Source organism: Petaurus breviceps, unplaced genomic scaffold (assembly GCF_028583685.1).
Source record: "Petaurus breviceps papuanus isolate PSGF00001 unplaced genomic scaffold, PetGlider_PUasm1.0 37, whole genome shotgun sequence".
NCBI lineage: Eukaryota > Metazoa > Chordata > Mammalia > Diprotodontia > Petauridae > Petaurus > Petaurus breviceps.
The window spans coordinates 106,092,726-106,108,107 of record NW_027186296.1 but is presented as its reverse complement, the minus strand read 5'-3'; the positions used below and the strand labels follow the sequence as shown (position 1 = coordinate 106,108,107).

Below are 15,382 nucleotides of genomic sequence, written 5' to 3'. Positions count from 1 at the left end.
ATATCAGCATATTTGTAATCTCTATAGGCATTGTAAATATGGCATTGCTGATACAGGAGGTCCTGCTTCTACTTGACATCTCGACTCTGCCCCCCTTTAAAATTAATTTTTAAAAAATGTTCCCTCCCTCCAGGTCTTCTTCCACCCATTGAGAAGGCAAGAACTGTGATATCAATTATACATGTGAAATCATGCAAAACATATCTCCATATTAGCCATGTTGCAAAAATAAACAAAACAGGAAAAAATAAAGTGAAAAAATTATGTTTCAGTCTACATTGACTCCATCAGTTCTCTCTTTGGAGATGGATAGCATTTTTCATAGGTCCTTCAGAATTGTCTTCAATCACTGCATTGTTCAGAACAGCCAAGTCATTCACAGTTGATCACTGTACAAAATTATTGTTACTGTGTACAACGTTCTCCTGGTTCTGCTCACTTTACTTTGCATTTGTTCATATACATCTTCCCAGGTTTTTCTTAAACCATCCTCTTCATTCTTTCTTATAGTATAACTGTATTCCATCACAATCATACACTACAGCTTGTTCAGCCATTGTCTAATTGATTGGGCATCCCTTCAATTTCCAATTCTCTGTCACCACAAAAAGAGCTGCTATAATTATTTTTGTACAAATAGGTCCTTTTCCTTTTCCTTTGATCTTTTTGGGATAAAGACCTAGTAGTGGTATTAACAGATGCTTATTAAACTTGTTGAATGAATGAATTTTATCCTGTAATTTTGGTTTTGCCTTGATAGAAAACTGTTATCCCAAACAGAGGTGTTAAACATGCAGCCAGAGGGCCAATGCAGTTACAATACTCCTGAGCGTGGCTGATTAAAATGTAATTGGGGAATATTTAACAAAATAAATAAAAGTACAATAAAACATAGATAATGTTATATTTTAAAACCAAGGAGTTTTAGGAGCTGCAGGGCTTCTTCTGTACCCATTAGAGGTCTTGTTTCTATTTAAATTTGACAATACTGTTTAGAGAAATTAGGAATCTATTAATTATGGAATGCTTTGTGTTTTAAATAAAGGCAGATACATTAATGGTGTTTTGGCCATGTTCCTATTCTGTTGCTGCTACTAATTCCATAGGTGATTTATCTCCCTGGGCAAAGTCATTTATCTCCCTGGAACCTCAGTCTCTACTTCAGTCAAATGGGACTAAAAAAAACTATTTCACAGGACTACTGTGGAGACAAAATGAAATGCAAAAATGCACCAAAAAAGAGTTAACCATAAGCTTCACTATTGTTTAAAATGGTTGTTTCCCCTGTTTCATAGGGACCCTTATGATTTCATAACAGAGTTATTAGGCTGGTGTAAAGTTGATAGAATGGTTAGGGAATCCCTGCCAGGATTTCCCAACTGAGTAAAGCTTGCAGTTGCATCAGAAAGCATACAGTCAACTGTCAATTATTCAAGCCAGTGGAGGGCAGATGTGAAGATATCACAAAGCACAGTTATTAAAAAAGACCATTTATATCTGGATCCAGAATGAAATCAGAAAACAGCTTTTTTTTCCCTCCCTCCCCACTCCCAAATCTTCTCCTTTTATTCCTGCAAGCTGCTGAGTTTCAATGGATAAAGTGATGTGGAGGTGGAGCAGGGGAAGGGGAAATGGAGAGGCTCAAGGGAGGAGAGAGCCAATATAGACAAGTCTCTAATGGATACATGAGAATAGAGAATGCAGAAATATGGGCACATGTCCCTCCAGACTGAGAAGCCTTAAAGATGCAAAAGCTATTTCATCTACAAGGCAGTCTCCCATCTTTTAAAAAGCAGCAAGGGGTAGGAGAAAGCACACTAGTCTGGGCCTAGTCAGAACACCTAGTCTGGAGGAGTGTCCCTGCCCTTAAATCATTAAAGTGGCAAGTAAAGTCATGTTCCTTTCTCTGGGCCACAATCCCCTCTGTGAAAATGAAGATTTTGTGACAGCTGGTTTGGGACATAGAGCCTTGGAATCGAAGCCAGGAAAACCTGCATTTGAATTCCTCCACAGACTCATATTATAACTGTGTGACCCTGGACAAATCATTGGGCCTCCATTCCCTAAGCTTTCAAACGAGGAGGATGCATCCTTTTGAGCTTTACATCTTATGAGCTAAACCCAGGGTCCTTTCCAGGCCCGAGTTTGTGAGAACTAACTTGATACCTGTTACAGGGACTTTAGCTATTCATCTAGTCTAGGCGCTTAACTTAAGAGACTGAGACCTTGCTGTTGTTTTAAAAATAGGTTGATGTCTGTAATTTAAAGCCAAACAGCTTGGCTTTCACGTGAATGTCTGATTTCCTTTGAAATCCAACATATTGTTATGCATTTAAAAATATTATTCTGAGAAGGGGTCCCATAGACTTCACCTTACGGCTAAGGGGAACAATAACACACACATAAAGGTTAAAAATCCCTCTTCATTTTATAAGTGGGGAAACTGAGGCCAGGAGGTGACAAACTAGCTCATACAGGCTGGCCGGCATACAGATGTAAATTCGGAGAAATTCCTCCATCCTGAGTTCTTTCCACTATTCCCCAAATAGTAACGAGGGCACTGGAGAAGGGAGACTTTATGAAATGTTCTCTGGACCTCACCTCGATAGGAAGCTATTCGTGATCTTTAGCTTCTTAGTTTAGACTCACGCTGTCACTCACGCTCCCAGACTCGCACACAGAAATGCGCACAGCGTTTCCATACACACACTCACAAAGAGCGTAGGGTTTCCATTACGGGCTGCGCTCCAGCTGGCCTCGAACCCAGGTAACGCGGCTGTGGGCTGAACTCAGCTGGTCGAATTGCGATGGAGCTGGCCAGTCCTCAGCCGGCTCGGGCCCCCCGCCCCTCCCTCTCCTCTTGGCTTGGCCCGCCTCCTCCCCGCAGTCCAGCCCTCCCCAGCCAAGCCGATCACGTTCTCCCGGCTAGGGCTCCGAGTTGGCCCCTGATTGCTTGTCCGGAGGCGGAGCCGGCCGGGGATTGGTCAAGGCTTGGGTTTCACGTGAAACCCCGGTGCCTCGAAGACAGATAAGCAGCTGCTTCCCGCAGCGCTCGGCGCTACTCTGCTCTGAGCGGATGCGGAGGAGGAGGTTAGCTGACCCAGAAACCCAGGGAGAAAGTCCTGCTGGCTTTTGAAGCTCTTGTGGCTGACTTAGTACCCGATGAGTTGCACCAGGTAAGCCGCCTGCTCTCTTTGCAAGGGCCAAGGCGAAGCTGGGGGATTGGGGTGGGGTGGGGTGCAGAGCGAACTGGGGAGAACAGATGGGTCGAGACTCGTGGTTTAGGGGTATGAAACCACGAGGAGAACTGACTATATATGTGTGTATGTACATGTTGACACGCCTATATTCATGTACAAGTATATATGTGTGTAAGTATATATGTGTCTATCTATGTATATATTTTTGTATTTCTGGCTCCCTGGAGATCAGCAGGGATTTGGGATGCTGTCTCTTGTCTCGGTTTCTGAAGACTTCTTTTGCTTTCCTCTTCATCTTGACTGATGCAGGCTATCTGCATCCAAGTTGTGCACTTTGATTTCAGATTTCTCACTTTCTTGCAACTTCTCCCTTCCCACAACCTGCAGATAAAAATGTAGCCCACGACAACTTTGCTTAACTTTATAACTTGGAAAAAAGAGCTTCTCCCCGTTGTGGAAGATGAAGCCTTAAAAAGTCAATTAGCTGTATTCGAAATCGCTCTTTCTCGGTTAAGCTTAACTCAGTTTGCTTCAACAGGCAGTATTTAGGCCCTCCAAATCAGAGTAAACTATTGCTTTTTAACTCTTGGAAATAATCTAGAATGGGGGTGGGGGTGGGGTGGGGGTGTGACAAGCTAGAGCATTAAAGCTGCCACAGAGATGCACTAAGAGGAAAAAAGCTGAGTAACCATGCCAAATATGACTTGGCAAGAGGCTTTAAAAATTCAGACTCTTCCCTATGAGGAGTTTCAGTTCTTTGGGTAGGAGATCACAAATGACATCTTAGCTTCTTTTTGGCCCTCTATATCTACTTGCCTGTCACCTTTATAGATAGCGACATTTATACCCTAGAATTAGAAATCTTAAGGCTCATTTAGGGACCCCCTCTCTTCCCCAGAAGGCAACTAGAAATGATGGTTACTTGTTTTGTTAACTTCAGGAGAAGAAACAGCAGTGAAGTTAGGTTGATGTGGTTTCAAGTCACCCCCCTGATACACTGGCTGTGTGGCATTAATGGTTTTTTCCCCAAGGGTTCCCTGCACTCATGAAATCACAAGTCTAGGCCTCCAAAACTTCAGCTACTGATCCAAGCAGTAGATAACTGCTGGATAACTTATGATAACACATAACAAAACTGGATTGATAAATCCAGCTCATGATATTATAAATGATATCATTTCCAAAACTGGTGCTGGAGACAAACCTCCATGATTTCTTGTGATTCATCCAACAAGCATTTAGCACCTCCTGTGTACAATACTCAGCTAGGTGGGGCTCGGGCTAGACCCCAGATTTAGGTTGCTAGTAATATGTGAAAGTGACTAAAGGGCTGAGAAAAGAAGGGGGAGGAAGGGGAGGAGGGAGCTCAGAGCTCCAAGGACGTCAGTGATTTCCAGTACAGTTAGTGTGGGAGTCTTCTAAACGCTTCATGGGATTTGGTAGCATGTGTATTTCAGCTTGATGATAGTCAGATTCTCAGTTATTTGTGGGAAATCGAGAAGGAATGCATGATAAAGCTTGCAGATACTCTTCATACCTCACTTTATATAACAATTTCAAGTTCCTTCATAATCTTCTAACAGAGCCATCAGTATGGCTGTCTTTGCCCTGCACCTTACTTAAGATATAATCAAACAGTGAAAGTACAGAAGGTAAACCAAGGGAGCAGTAGATCAGAATGGGTTTATTAAGCATCTGTTCTGGGCCATGTATACTGCTGTGTTTTTGGTAAAACAAAAGGATTTGGGGTAATTCAGAATGTGGTGAGTGGTTCCCGAAAAGAGACAATTGTAGCCAGTAAGAAGGGGTCTTAGGGAACATTTAGCCTAACCCTCTCGTTTTACAGAGGAAACTGGGGTCTAGAGAAAGGAAGTGACTTCCTTAAAATCACTCAGGTACCTTCCTGGGTCTGGGATCCAGATCATGTGTTTCCTACTACAGTCCCTAATAGTAACAGGATAGCCTCTGTCATCTTCCCCTCCACTACCAAATCTGGACCTGTGATTTCACTGGTGTAGGAAACTTGCCACCAACTTCAGTCAGCAACTCTCCTATAACTTAGTCTTGTCTGGAGCACTAAATGACTTTTCATTGATCACAAAATATGGCATGTGTCTTATAGGATTCATTTTTTTATAAGTACTTATGTGTATATGTATTATTTTCCTTTATAGACTGTGAACTACTTGAGGGCAGGAGCTTTTACATTTTTGTCTTCATAGCCCCAGCTCCTAGTAGACAGACTACCCGATATACACTTATTATATATTTATCGATTGACTTCAGCTCTTCCTGAGCCCAAGGCTGCATCTCTACCCACTATGCCACCCCTTTCAGTTATATGGATAGCAAATATGTATTTGGGACTGGGAAGGGAAGATTCTTAGAAGGGTAGCAAACAAAGAGAATAATTCCTTTCCTTTTTTTTTTTTCCATTTCAGAATGATTCAGGTTTTAGATCCCAGGCCTCTGACAAGTTCAGTCATGCCAGTGGACATGGCCATGAGAATCTGCCTTGCTCATTCACCACCTCTGAAGAGCTTCCTGGGCCCTTATGATGAATTCCAGCGAAGAAATTTTATAAACCGGTTAAAACCTCTTAAACCATGTCTCAACATCAAGCATGAAGCAAAGGCCCAGAATGACTGGAAGTGCTCCCCCAGCCGCACTAAGAAAAGAGTGGTGTTTGCAGACTCCAAGGGCCTGTCTCTGACTGCAATTCATGTCTTCTCGGAGTTCCAGGACGAACCTGTGTGGGATCTTCAGTTCGACTTGTTAGATCTGGGAGACATCACAACCGGCCTCAAGCTCCATGAAGAGAAAAACTTGATTTTGGATTTCCCTCAACCATCAACTGACTATTTAAGTTTCCGGAACCACCTTCAGAAGAACTTGGTCTGCCTGGAGAACTGTTCTCTGCAAGAGAGAGTTTTGACGGGAACAGTGAAAGTAAAAAATGTGAGTTTTGAGAAGAAAGTCCAGGTCCGCATCACCTTTGACACATGGAAGACCTATACTGATGTGGACTGTGTCTATATGAAAAATGTCTATGGAGGATCTGATACTGACACGTTTTCCTTTTCTATTGACTTGCCTCTTGTCATTCCAACTCAGGAGAAAATTGAGTTCTGCATTTCCTATAATAGCAATGGACAGGTATTCTGGGATAATAACGAGGGTCAGAATTACAAGATTGTCCATGTGCAGTGGAAGCCAGATGGGGTGCAGACACAGATGGCCTCACAGGACTGTACATTCCGCCAGACAACAAATAAAGCCGAACTTGATTCTCCACTCTTTGGAAGCCCAAGGCTAGCTAATGAGCTTTTTCCTGAATGGCAGAGCTGGGGGAGAATGGAAAACTTGGCCTCATATAGATGAATTGGGTTGGCTAGCTATGCTAATCATAGGAAGCTCTGACTGTGGTCTTTTGATAGGTTTGGGTGTTTCATACCCTAACTAGAAAGCAAAATGGCCCTCAATTTGGTGCCCAAATTGGAAGGGATTATTTGGAAGACAGCAGTCCATTAAGTCTCAGTTCTGTATTATAAATAATATGTATGTATATCATATTTTATCAATGCACTTAATGTTCACTAGCTTTTATCTTGGGGCAAGAAAGCTATGAGGAAGTATACATGATGGTGAAAGGAAGCTGTGTTAATGGTATGAGGCATGTCTGAAGAGGGTTCACAAGATGGAGTTCATATACTGTGATGGGATGGGAGAAAGATTTGTATGTTGGTGAAGAAATGTAAACTTACTGTGTGATATTTTTTTCAAGTAGGTTATACAATTCTCTTCTGGAGGATTAATACAAAGAAGGGGAAGATGCCCTGTAAATACACTTGTGGAGAAAAGGGGCATGCTCTGGTGGGGCTGCATTCAACATTATGGGACACCAATGAGGATGTAAAAGTGAATGAAAACTCTAGAGCGTAGCTATCACTTTTAAGTCATTTCTCAAAACAGAAAGGATGCCCTAATCCAAAACAATGACTTGTAGAAGGTTTAAATAAATCAAGATTTGTAATCCTACTGTTTTAAGTAGGAGAGGTGACCTCATTTGTAATGGCCACCATGTTGGTGTTCTTCATTGTAGATGGCTAACACTAAACCTTGCCATTTCCTAGTACCACCCACTTAGACTGTCTAACACAAAGTAGAATCCCAATATCTTATAAGTGCCTTAATCGATATTTTAGTTGCTTAACCCAGATATTCAAATGACCATTTGCTAAGTCTTGAGTGTTTGTATGCTTTAGAAGAAGTCTGCACTGTGGACTGTTTGCCTTGCAGTACCAATATGTCTTTGATATTGGTGTCTGTGTGTATACAACCAGCATCCTTCATATTGAAGGTGACTTATCTTTCAGCTGTACTTCCGAATGTGATCTTTGATGAAAAGAGGAGTCTCTAAGAATCCAGCACCTTAAACACATGCGATTAGGGACCTCTCACCCTGTTTCTTTAAGCAGAACTATTTCTCTTCTGTTTTATAGATGTGAGAATTGTCTTGGTCATACTGTAATACTTGTTCTCTGACTGTATAAATCCATTCTGTAAAATAGTTATCAACTGTGAATATACACTAGTCCTTGGTGTTCATAAAGTAGTGTGATGTACATTTCTTTCAAGTAATAAAGAGTGAACCCTGGTCACTTAAAGGAACGTATTTTGCCATGCTGACAAAATACCAATTTGGAACACTTTTGCAATGAAGTTATTAGAAGCTGGTTAGCACCGAAAACTTTTCTACTGTTAATACTTCAGCCTACTGTAGGTATTTTATGTGAGCTTGTCACTTTAAGAATAAATTGTTTGATAAAAGAACAGATTGGTTTTTCCTTCTTCACTACTTCCTACACCATACTAGAACACAAATGTAAAATCAGTCTCATAGGATCTTGCTAGATTTAACGAGAGCAGATTAGTTGAGATCCAATACACGTTCACAATTTGGGCCTCCTGTAATGAAATGTGCTACCCATCACTTTCAAATCTCTACCACCTCCACACCCTAGGAGTTAATGCTCATGTACATCTCCCAATTTCTGCTCAGGTATTCAAGAAGCATTTATTAATCACCAGTTGTGTGCCAGACATGATGCTGGGGAACAAAGACAAATAGTTTCTCCTCTCAAAGATTAGACATTTTCTGGGAATGGGGAACAACATGTACAGAAAAAAAATACAACATAATTTTAGGGGTCAAGAGGACAGGTGGGAGGGGGGAAGTGGGGTAATCTTTACAACTTAAAATTGGAAAGGGAAACTGGAGGATCGACTCTCCTGTTGACCCAAGATTACTCTGTATATGGACTCCAGGGGAAGAAACTTGTGATATCAATGAGTCATAATGCAGGATGAGCAGAGCAGGCTGAGGAGTGAGAAGCTTCAGGTGCATCAGAAAAAGCTAGTGTCAGAAAACTTGCTGGAATGTCTGATACTAATGAACATTCTAGTAAGTCTGGGGACTTGGGGAAAAGCATATACAAACATGAGGGAGAAAGATTTCTATTTTCTGCGAAAGCCAAATTAACCAAGATGCTCGTTAAAGGATGGGAATGATCTTTGCCTGTTCTCCCTGAAGTCAATGCTGATCAGATGAAGAAAAGATCTCTGCACCTCTCTGGAGTGTCTATTCCAACCCACACTTCTGTATGCTAGTCTGTTTTCCTGGCATGTGGATGTGTGGCCAGCTCATTTCTGCCTCCTAGGCCCTGGTTTACATGCATAATGCCAGTGGGTTTTTTTGTTTGTTTTTTTCCTCCTGTTGCATGTGATCAAGAGGTGGATGGCGGCCTTGACTAAAAGCCAAGAAATACAAATCTGGGTGGGGGTAGCATGGTAGAAAGTGCCTTGAATTTGGAGATGAAAGACCAGGCTTAAATCCTCCTTTCTAGTAGCACAACTTTGGGCCAGTCACTGGATCCCTCTGGGCTTCACTTCCTTCATCTGTAAAACCAAAGAGGTTAGATTAAATGATCTCTGAGGTTTCTTCCAGCTCTAAATCTTACTGCCTGAAATTTAACCTCTAGTTCATTTGTCTCATACAGTAAGATCTGGTACTGTTAGATTTACTTTGGGGATTAGTTTGTGGTTTGGATTTTATGTTTCTAGTTTTCGATGAGAGTATCAGCTCTTGAGAAGAAAGAAGGCAATCTTGCTTTTCTATTTGTATCTCTAGCATTTAGCACAATGTTTTGTACATAGACCTCAGTACTTACTCTTTTATTCATTTGTTTGTTCTTTCTCAATTGTTCATTGAAACAAAATGTTTGATCTGGTCATTCCAGGAAGAACTTTATTTTGTTTGCCAAAATGATTACCTTCCCAATTTCAAGCAAAACTAGTGTGTGTGTGGGAAGGGGGAGTGGGGGGGGAATTAGGAGGTCACGGGGTCAGGGGGATGGTATTTTGTGTGATTGGTGAACTACTGGACCCTACTGACTTTCACCTGAATACTGTCAGAAGTGGAAGGTAAGGTTTTCTAGAGATTAGATCTAGATTCTTAACCTTATTTTGTAACTCCCTGAATGTCTGAGTTGAAAGGGGTTTCAGAGGTCATAGTCTGACCCATACATGAACAACTTGGCTTTCTACAGTGTCTTGTGGTACAGTAGTGAGAGCCCTGCCTCTCACGTCAGAGGCTTTGGGTTCAAATTCCACCTCTGAAGCTAACAACTTCTGCAACTTTGGATAAGTCAGTTATCCTCTCTGGGCCTCAGTTTCTCTGTATGCAAAATAAGGTTGGATTAGATGGCCTTGGTGGCCCCTTCTGACTGTGGATCTATGATTCTTAACAACTTCAGTTGTAAGACCAGCAGCAAGATGATACCTTATCTCTCTGGAGGCATTCCATTCTGCTTTTAGACTGCTCTAATTGTGTTGGGCCTTGAGTCAGGAAGTCTTATCTTCCTGTGTTCAAATCTAGCCTCAGACAATTACTATCTGTGTGACCCTGGGCAAATCACTTAACCCTGTTTGCCTCAGTTTCATCATCTGTAAAATGATCTGGAGAGGAGGATGGTGAGCCACTCCAGTATCTCTGCCAAGAAAACCCCAAATGAGGTAACAAAGAATCAGGCACTACTAAAAACGACAGCAATTGTTAAGTTTTGCCTTAAATCTAGCCTCAATCTGCCTCTGTCTATGTGTGTCAATGCTTCTGGTTCTGTTTTCTGGGTTTATATAGAACGAGTCTTCCACATGACAATCTTCCAAAAGCTTGAAGACGGCTGTAATGCTATTCCCTTTCCTAGGTCTTCTTTTCTTCATGGTAAATACTGCTAGTTTCTTAGACCAGTCTTCATCCAGCAGCCTGTTCTCGACTCTTTTCAGCATGCTGCTCATGAATATGCTTTGGGTACTATGTGCAATTTTTTTTTTTGTCTTCTGGTAACAGGTGATAATCAGGGTCTCCTCTTCTATGCGTACGGTCACCCATCCCCCAGCATTTTAGCCCTTTCCTTTCCCTGTTGCTAGGTTACTGGCACATAGGAATTCAGGTAGTTGGATGTGCAGTGAATTCTCTGAGCATGATTGTACATCATGATCCCTTGGGAGCTTGGTATTCATAGTACAAGATCTCATCTGACCATTGTTGTTCCTTCCTTCCGTAGTAGCCCCATCATTTCCCCAGACTTGTAGGCAGTGAGTGTTTGAATAAATAAAGGCCTGATTTACTTATAGAATCATAGATCAACAGCCGGAAAGAACTTTGGAGGTTGAGTCCAACCTTTTCATTTAATAGGCTAAATGACTTGTCTAAGGTTAAACAAATAATAAATAGTTAAGCTGGGATCTGAACTAAGGGCTGGGCCTCCTGGTTCAGCATTCTTCCCCCTGACCCATGTTGATTCTAGATGCTTCTAAGTCATGCAAAGGGACTCATGTTAGTCATCTCACTTGTTTGGGTAGTGGTAGACCTCAAATAAGGGATTATTTTCAGGTTCTAAATTAGAAATTCCAAGCCAGTGTAAGACCCCAGGAAATCAGATACACCTTGGCCTAAAGGATGCACAAGCTCCTGGAGAAGAGAACATTCAGGGAGGACATGGAGAGCTATCCTCAAGTATTTGAAATGCTATCATGGGGGATGGGAGGAGGGTTCAAGCTATTCTACTTAGCCATAGAGGGGCAGAACAGATACAAAACTTGGAAGCTGCAAAAGGGCAAATGTGATCTTGTCATGAGGAAAAACTTCCTATCAATTCAATCTCTAAAAAAAATGGGAAGTGGAATTACCTACCTCTTTGAAGGTCTTGGATTACTTGTAGTTGGGGTGTGCTCAAACTGGCTAGTCAGGGCCTATTGTTAAATTTTCAGTATAAGCGTCTACACCTTAGAAATTAGCAAAAACACCATAAATCAGGTCTTGATTTGTTTTGGTGATGGTCTAGACTTTAGAAAGAGAATAATAATGCAGATTAAATATAAAAGTGTTGTGACTACATTCTATTTTTCAGATGGTAGTTTGTTAAACACCATTATATTATGGGTTGCAGGGCATGTTATGGTGGAGATTTCTTTGGTGTATGGGGTAGCCAGTGAGGTCCCTTCCAACTCTCAGATTCTGGTAAATGTTACAGTGGGATAGGGGAATGACAGGGATATGAGGAAAGCAGATAGTGATGGAGTCCCAGGTCCTTCCTGATGGAAAAGATAGATGAGGCAGGTGAAGTCAGTCAAGGCATCTGTCCCTCCCTCCCTCCTTCCTCTCCACACTTAGTAGAATGCCCACTCTTGGAGAGTTGGAACTCCTTCCTTTTTGTCTTTGTTTCCTCAGTTCTTAGTATAGTGCCTGGTGTATGAGAGCTATTGACTTCATGTTCATAGAATTGAAACGAATTGTTGATTTAACTAAGGTTATAGCTGAGGAAGGAAACTTTAGATGTTTGACTTTCTAATTTTTTTTGCTTTATTTCCCCAAGTGCATACCAATAGCTGTTAAACTTTAAACTAGGTAAAGTGTAAGGTACTGCACATAACAAATGCTTGGGAATCTGCCTCACCTTATTCTCTCCCCCTTCGCATTCTCTCCAGAAACTCAATATACCTTGCTCAAATGTGTGTTCATGTATTTATCTATATACATATATGTGTACATATATACATATAAATTGATGCATGTAGATATATGTGTAATATATCTATATACATAGATATGTGTGCACACATATATTTTGATGTGTATATACCTATACATTATATATATGAAATGTGCATATATACACTCTGCTTTGTAGTTTAAAAAACACTACACAAAGACTTTTTTAGACACCCTGTGTATTTATATAATAAAGATTTCTTTCTCTAAGCACATATTAGCCTCATCCCACTTCCCACAAGAGTAGCCTAGGAAGCACTTTCTCCAAGATTCACATCTCTGAATAGGTAAAACGTGGCCTATCCCTGGAGCAGCTAGACTAATGGTTGGCTGACTTGACTCAAGCAGTGTTTGGATTTTTGCTTGGATTACTAGTTGGCTTTTGCATCTCCATCACAGCTCATACTATTATATATCCTTCTCTTGTGCTGAGGAGTCTTAGGACTAGGCTGAGTTTTCAGATGCTACCACTGAGAATAGACTTTGTCCAGACCTGGTGTACTAGCTTTTCTTCTTCTCCCAGAGTTCTTTTCTCACTGTCTCCCTCTGATCAAGTTATTAGAAACTACCTCACTTAGTCTCATGGGAAATAGAGTCCTGGGAACTTTTTTCTAGTGAGTATCACTCTTGGAATCCATAAATTTTGAGAGATATAGTCCATTACTGAGGTATATTACCTCATGGGGAATGTAGTACTCTCTCTGTTGTCTCCTTCTGTTAATTTTGTTTATTTAATTTCAGTAAATATCAAATTATCTCAAATACGGCCTAGATGGATAGACTGATTGATTGATGATTGAACAAATGAATGAATTTCCTTAGTCTTGTAGCTTTCTCCTTTGGTTGTACTTTGGGCTACAATTACCAAAACAAAAATCATTGACCTTTATATGCCCATAAGTCTTAGTAAATGCCTTAATAAAGAGGAGTTCTATATCCCTTCCCTCAAATCATATTTATTCATGTAATCCTCCGTCCCATAACCTAAAGTATGAGGAGGAAATAGAAGATTTGTTTCTATTTATATAACTTCTGGTAAGCTGCAATTTTTTTTTAGTATTTGGAATTCTGAGCCTCTGAAGGCTTGATAAGAAGCAGTGGAAAAATTATGAACTATTTGTGGGTACATATAGTTTTCAAAACACAATTTGACTACAATGGTCCCTAGCCACCATTTCCTAAACTACTCCTCTACTCATACAGACCCTCTGGTCTTCATCTTGATACCCCATAACACAATACCTTTCTAGAATAGTAAGTTTATTGATTTCTACAATTTGTAAAATCTGCAGAAAATACAGTTGTAAAGTCAAGGAATGCTTTTTAGCATTTGATGTAAATTGTAAATTCTGGAAATATTTATCCTTTTGCATTATCTGGAGAGATTTTATTTACCATTCCTGTTGTTTTTGGGAAAAGCTCTGCCCACAGAGTTTTCAAAAAAGAATGATGTGTTTTTGTAGCGGTTGGCATAGAAAGACAGTTTCGCCAAATTTTAGTATGTGGTTTTGAATTCATGACAAAGGTACCTCTGAAGTCTATTTTCTCTCTCTCTGTCTCTCTCTCCCTCTCTGATGTGTGTGTGTAAGTTCAGATTGAGTCTGAAGGTGTAAGATAGAACATTTCTTTGGGACATTGCTGTTATTTGAAAAGAATTGTGATACACTCCTCCCCCCTTCTATTCTTTAGAAATGAGAATTAAAACTTTTCCTTCCTCTGAAAATAGTTTGGATAAGTTACTAGATTTGGGGCCAGCTCCAGCTCTCACACTAGGAGTTTTATTATTTTAATTAATTAATTTTTTTCTTTTATTTTTAAAAATTTTGAGGTTCAATTCTCTTTTTCCTCGTAGCCCCTCCCTCATCCATTGAGAAATCAAGCAATAAGATATCCATTATACATGTGAAGTCATGCAAAACATTTCCATATTAGACATGTTGAAAAAAAAGCAAGACATAAGTGAAATGAAAAAAATGTCAATCTGTACTCAGAGTTCATTATTTATCTCTCTGGAGATGGATAGCATTTTTTATCATTAGCTCTTTAGAATTGTCTTGGGTCATTGTATTCACTGGAGTTGCTACCTCTTTCACCATTGATCATTGTTACAATATTGCTATTACTATGTGTAATATTTTCCTGGTTCTGCTGACTTCACTTTGCATGAGTTCATATCAATCTTCCCAGGTTTTTCTGAAGCCAGTCCCCTTGTCATTTCATATATCATAATAATATTCCATCACAGTCATATGCCACAATTTGTTCAGCCATTCACCACTTGATGGGCATCCCTTCAACCTCCAATTCTTTGTCACTACAAAAAGAACTGTTAAAGATTTTTAGACTTATAGATCTTTTTCTTTTTTCTTTTACCTCTCTCAAATACAGACCCAGTAGTGGTGTTTCTGGCTCAAAGGGTATGCATAGGTTTTTTGTTTTTTGTTTGTTTTTTGCTTTTTGGAGGGGGGAACATAGGGCAATTGGGGTTAAGTGATTTGCCCAAGGTCACACAGATAGTTTTTTGCGTTAAGTGTCTGAGGTTGGATTTAAACTCAGGTCCTCCTGACTCCAGGGCTGGTGCTCTATTCACTGCGCCACCTATCCACCCCATATGCATAGTTTTATAACCTTTTGGGCATAGTCCCAAATTGTTCTCCAGAATGGTTGGATCAATTCACAATTCCACCAATGCCCTATTTTTCAACATCCACCCAACATTTATTATTTTCCTTTTTTTTTGTCATGTTACTCAACCTGATAGTGTAAGGTGGAATCTCAGAGTACTTTTACTTTATATTTCTCTAATTATTATTGATTTAGAGCATTTTTCATGTGACTATAGATCGATTTCTTCTTCTGAAAACTGTTGTTATTGTTTGTCCTTCATTCTGAAGAGGATTGTGACACTGGGAAAGTGATGTCATGACTTGCGAGTGAATTGGATTTAACTGAGGCAGGCCTATGCAAAGTCATCAACCTCACTCTTTCTTCCTGAGCCATTTGTGTCCAGTGGCAAGGTATAGATCAGAGTGACTGGAGATGGCCCTGGATGCAGGGGAAAATCTTGGCC

At 40.4% G+C, this 15,382-nt stretch overlaps 1 protein-coding gene across 1 annotated transcript; it reads left to right on the top strand.

Annotated features, from left to right (window-relative positions):
• The first annotated feature begins 2,922 nt into the window (after positions 1–2,922).
• On the top strand, positions 2,923–8,033 carry PPP1R3C (protein phosphatase 1 regulatory subunit 3C). The gene is made up of 2 exons (XM_069099218.1): positions 2,923–3,176; positions 5,642–8,033. Exons 1-2 carry the CDS (start codon positions 3,163–3,165, stop codon positions 6,579–6,581), a joined length of 954 nt encoding a protein of 317 aa, XP_068955319.1. The 5' UTR covers positions 2,923–3,162; the 3' UTR covers positions 6,582–8,033.
• Positions 8,034–15,382: the final 7,349 nt, after the last annotated feature.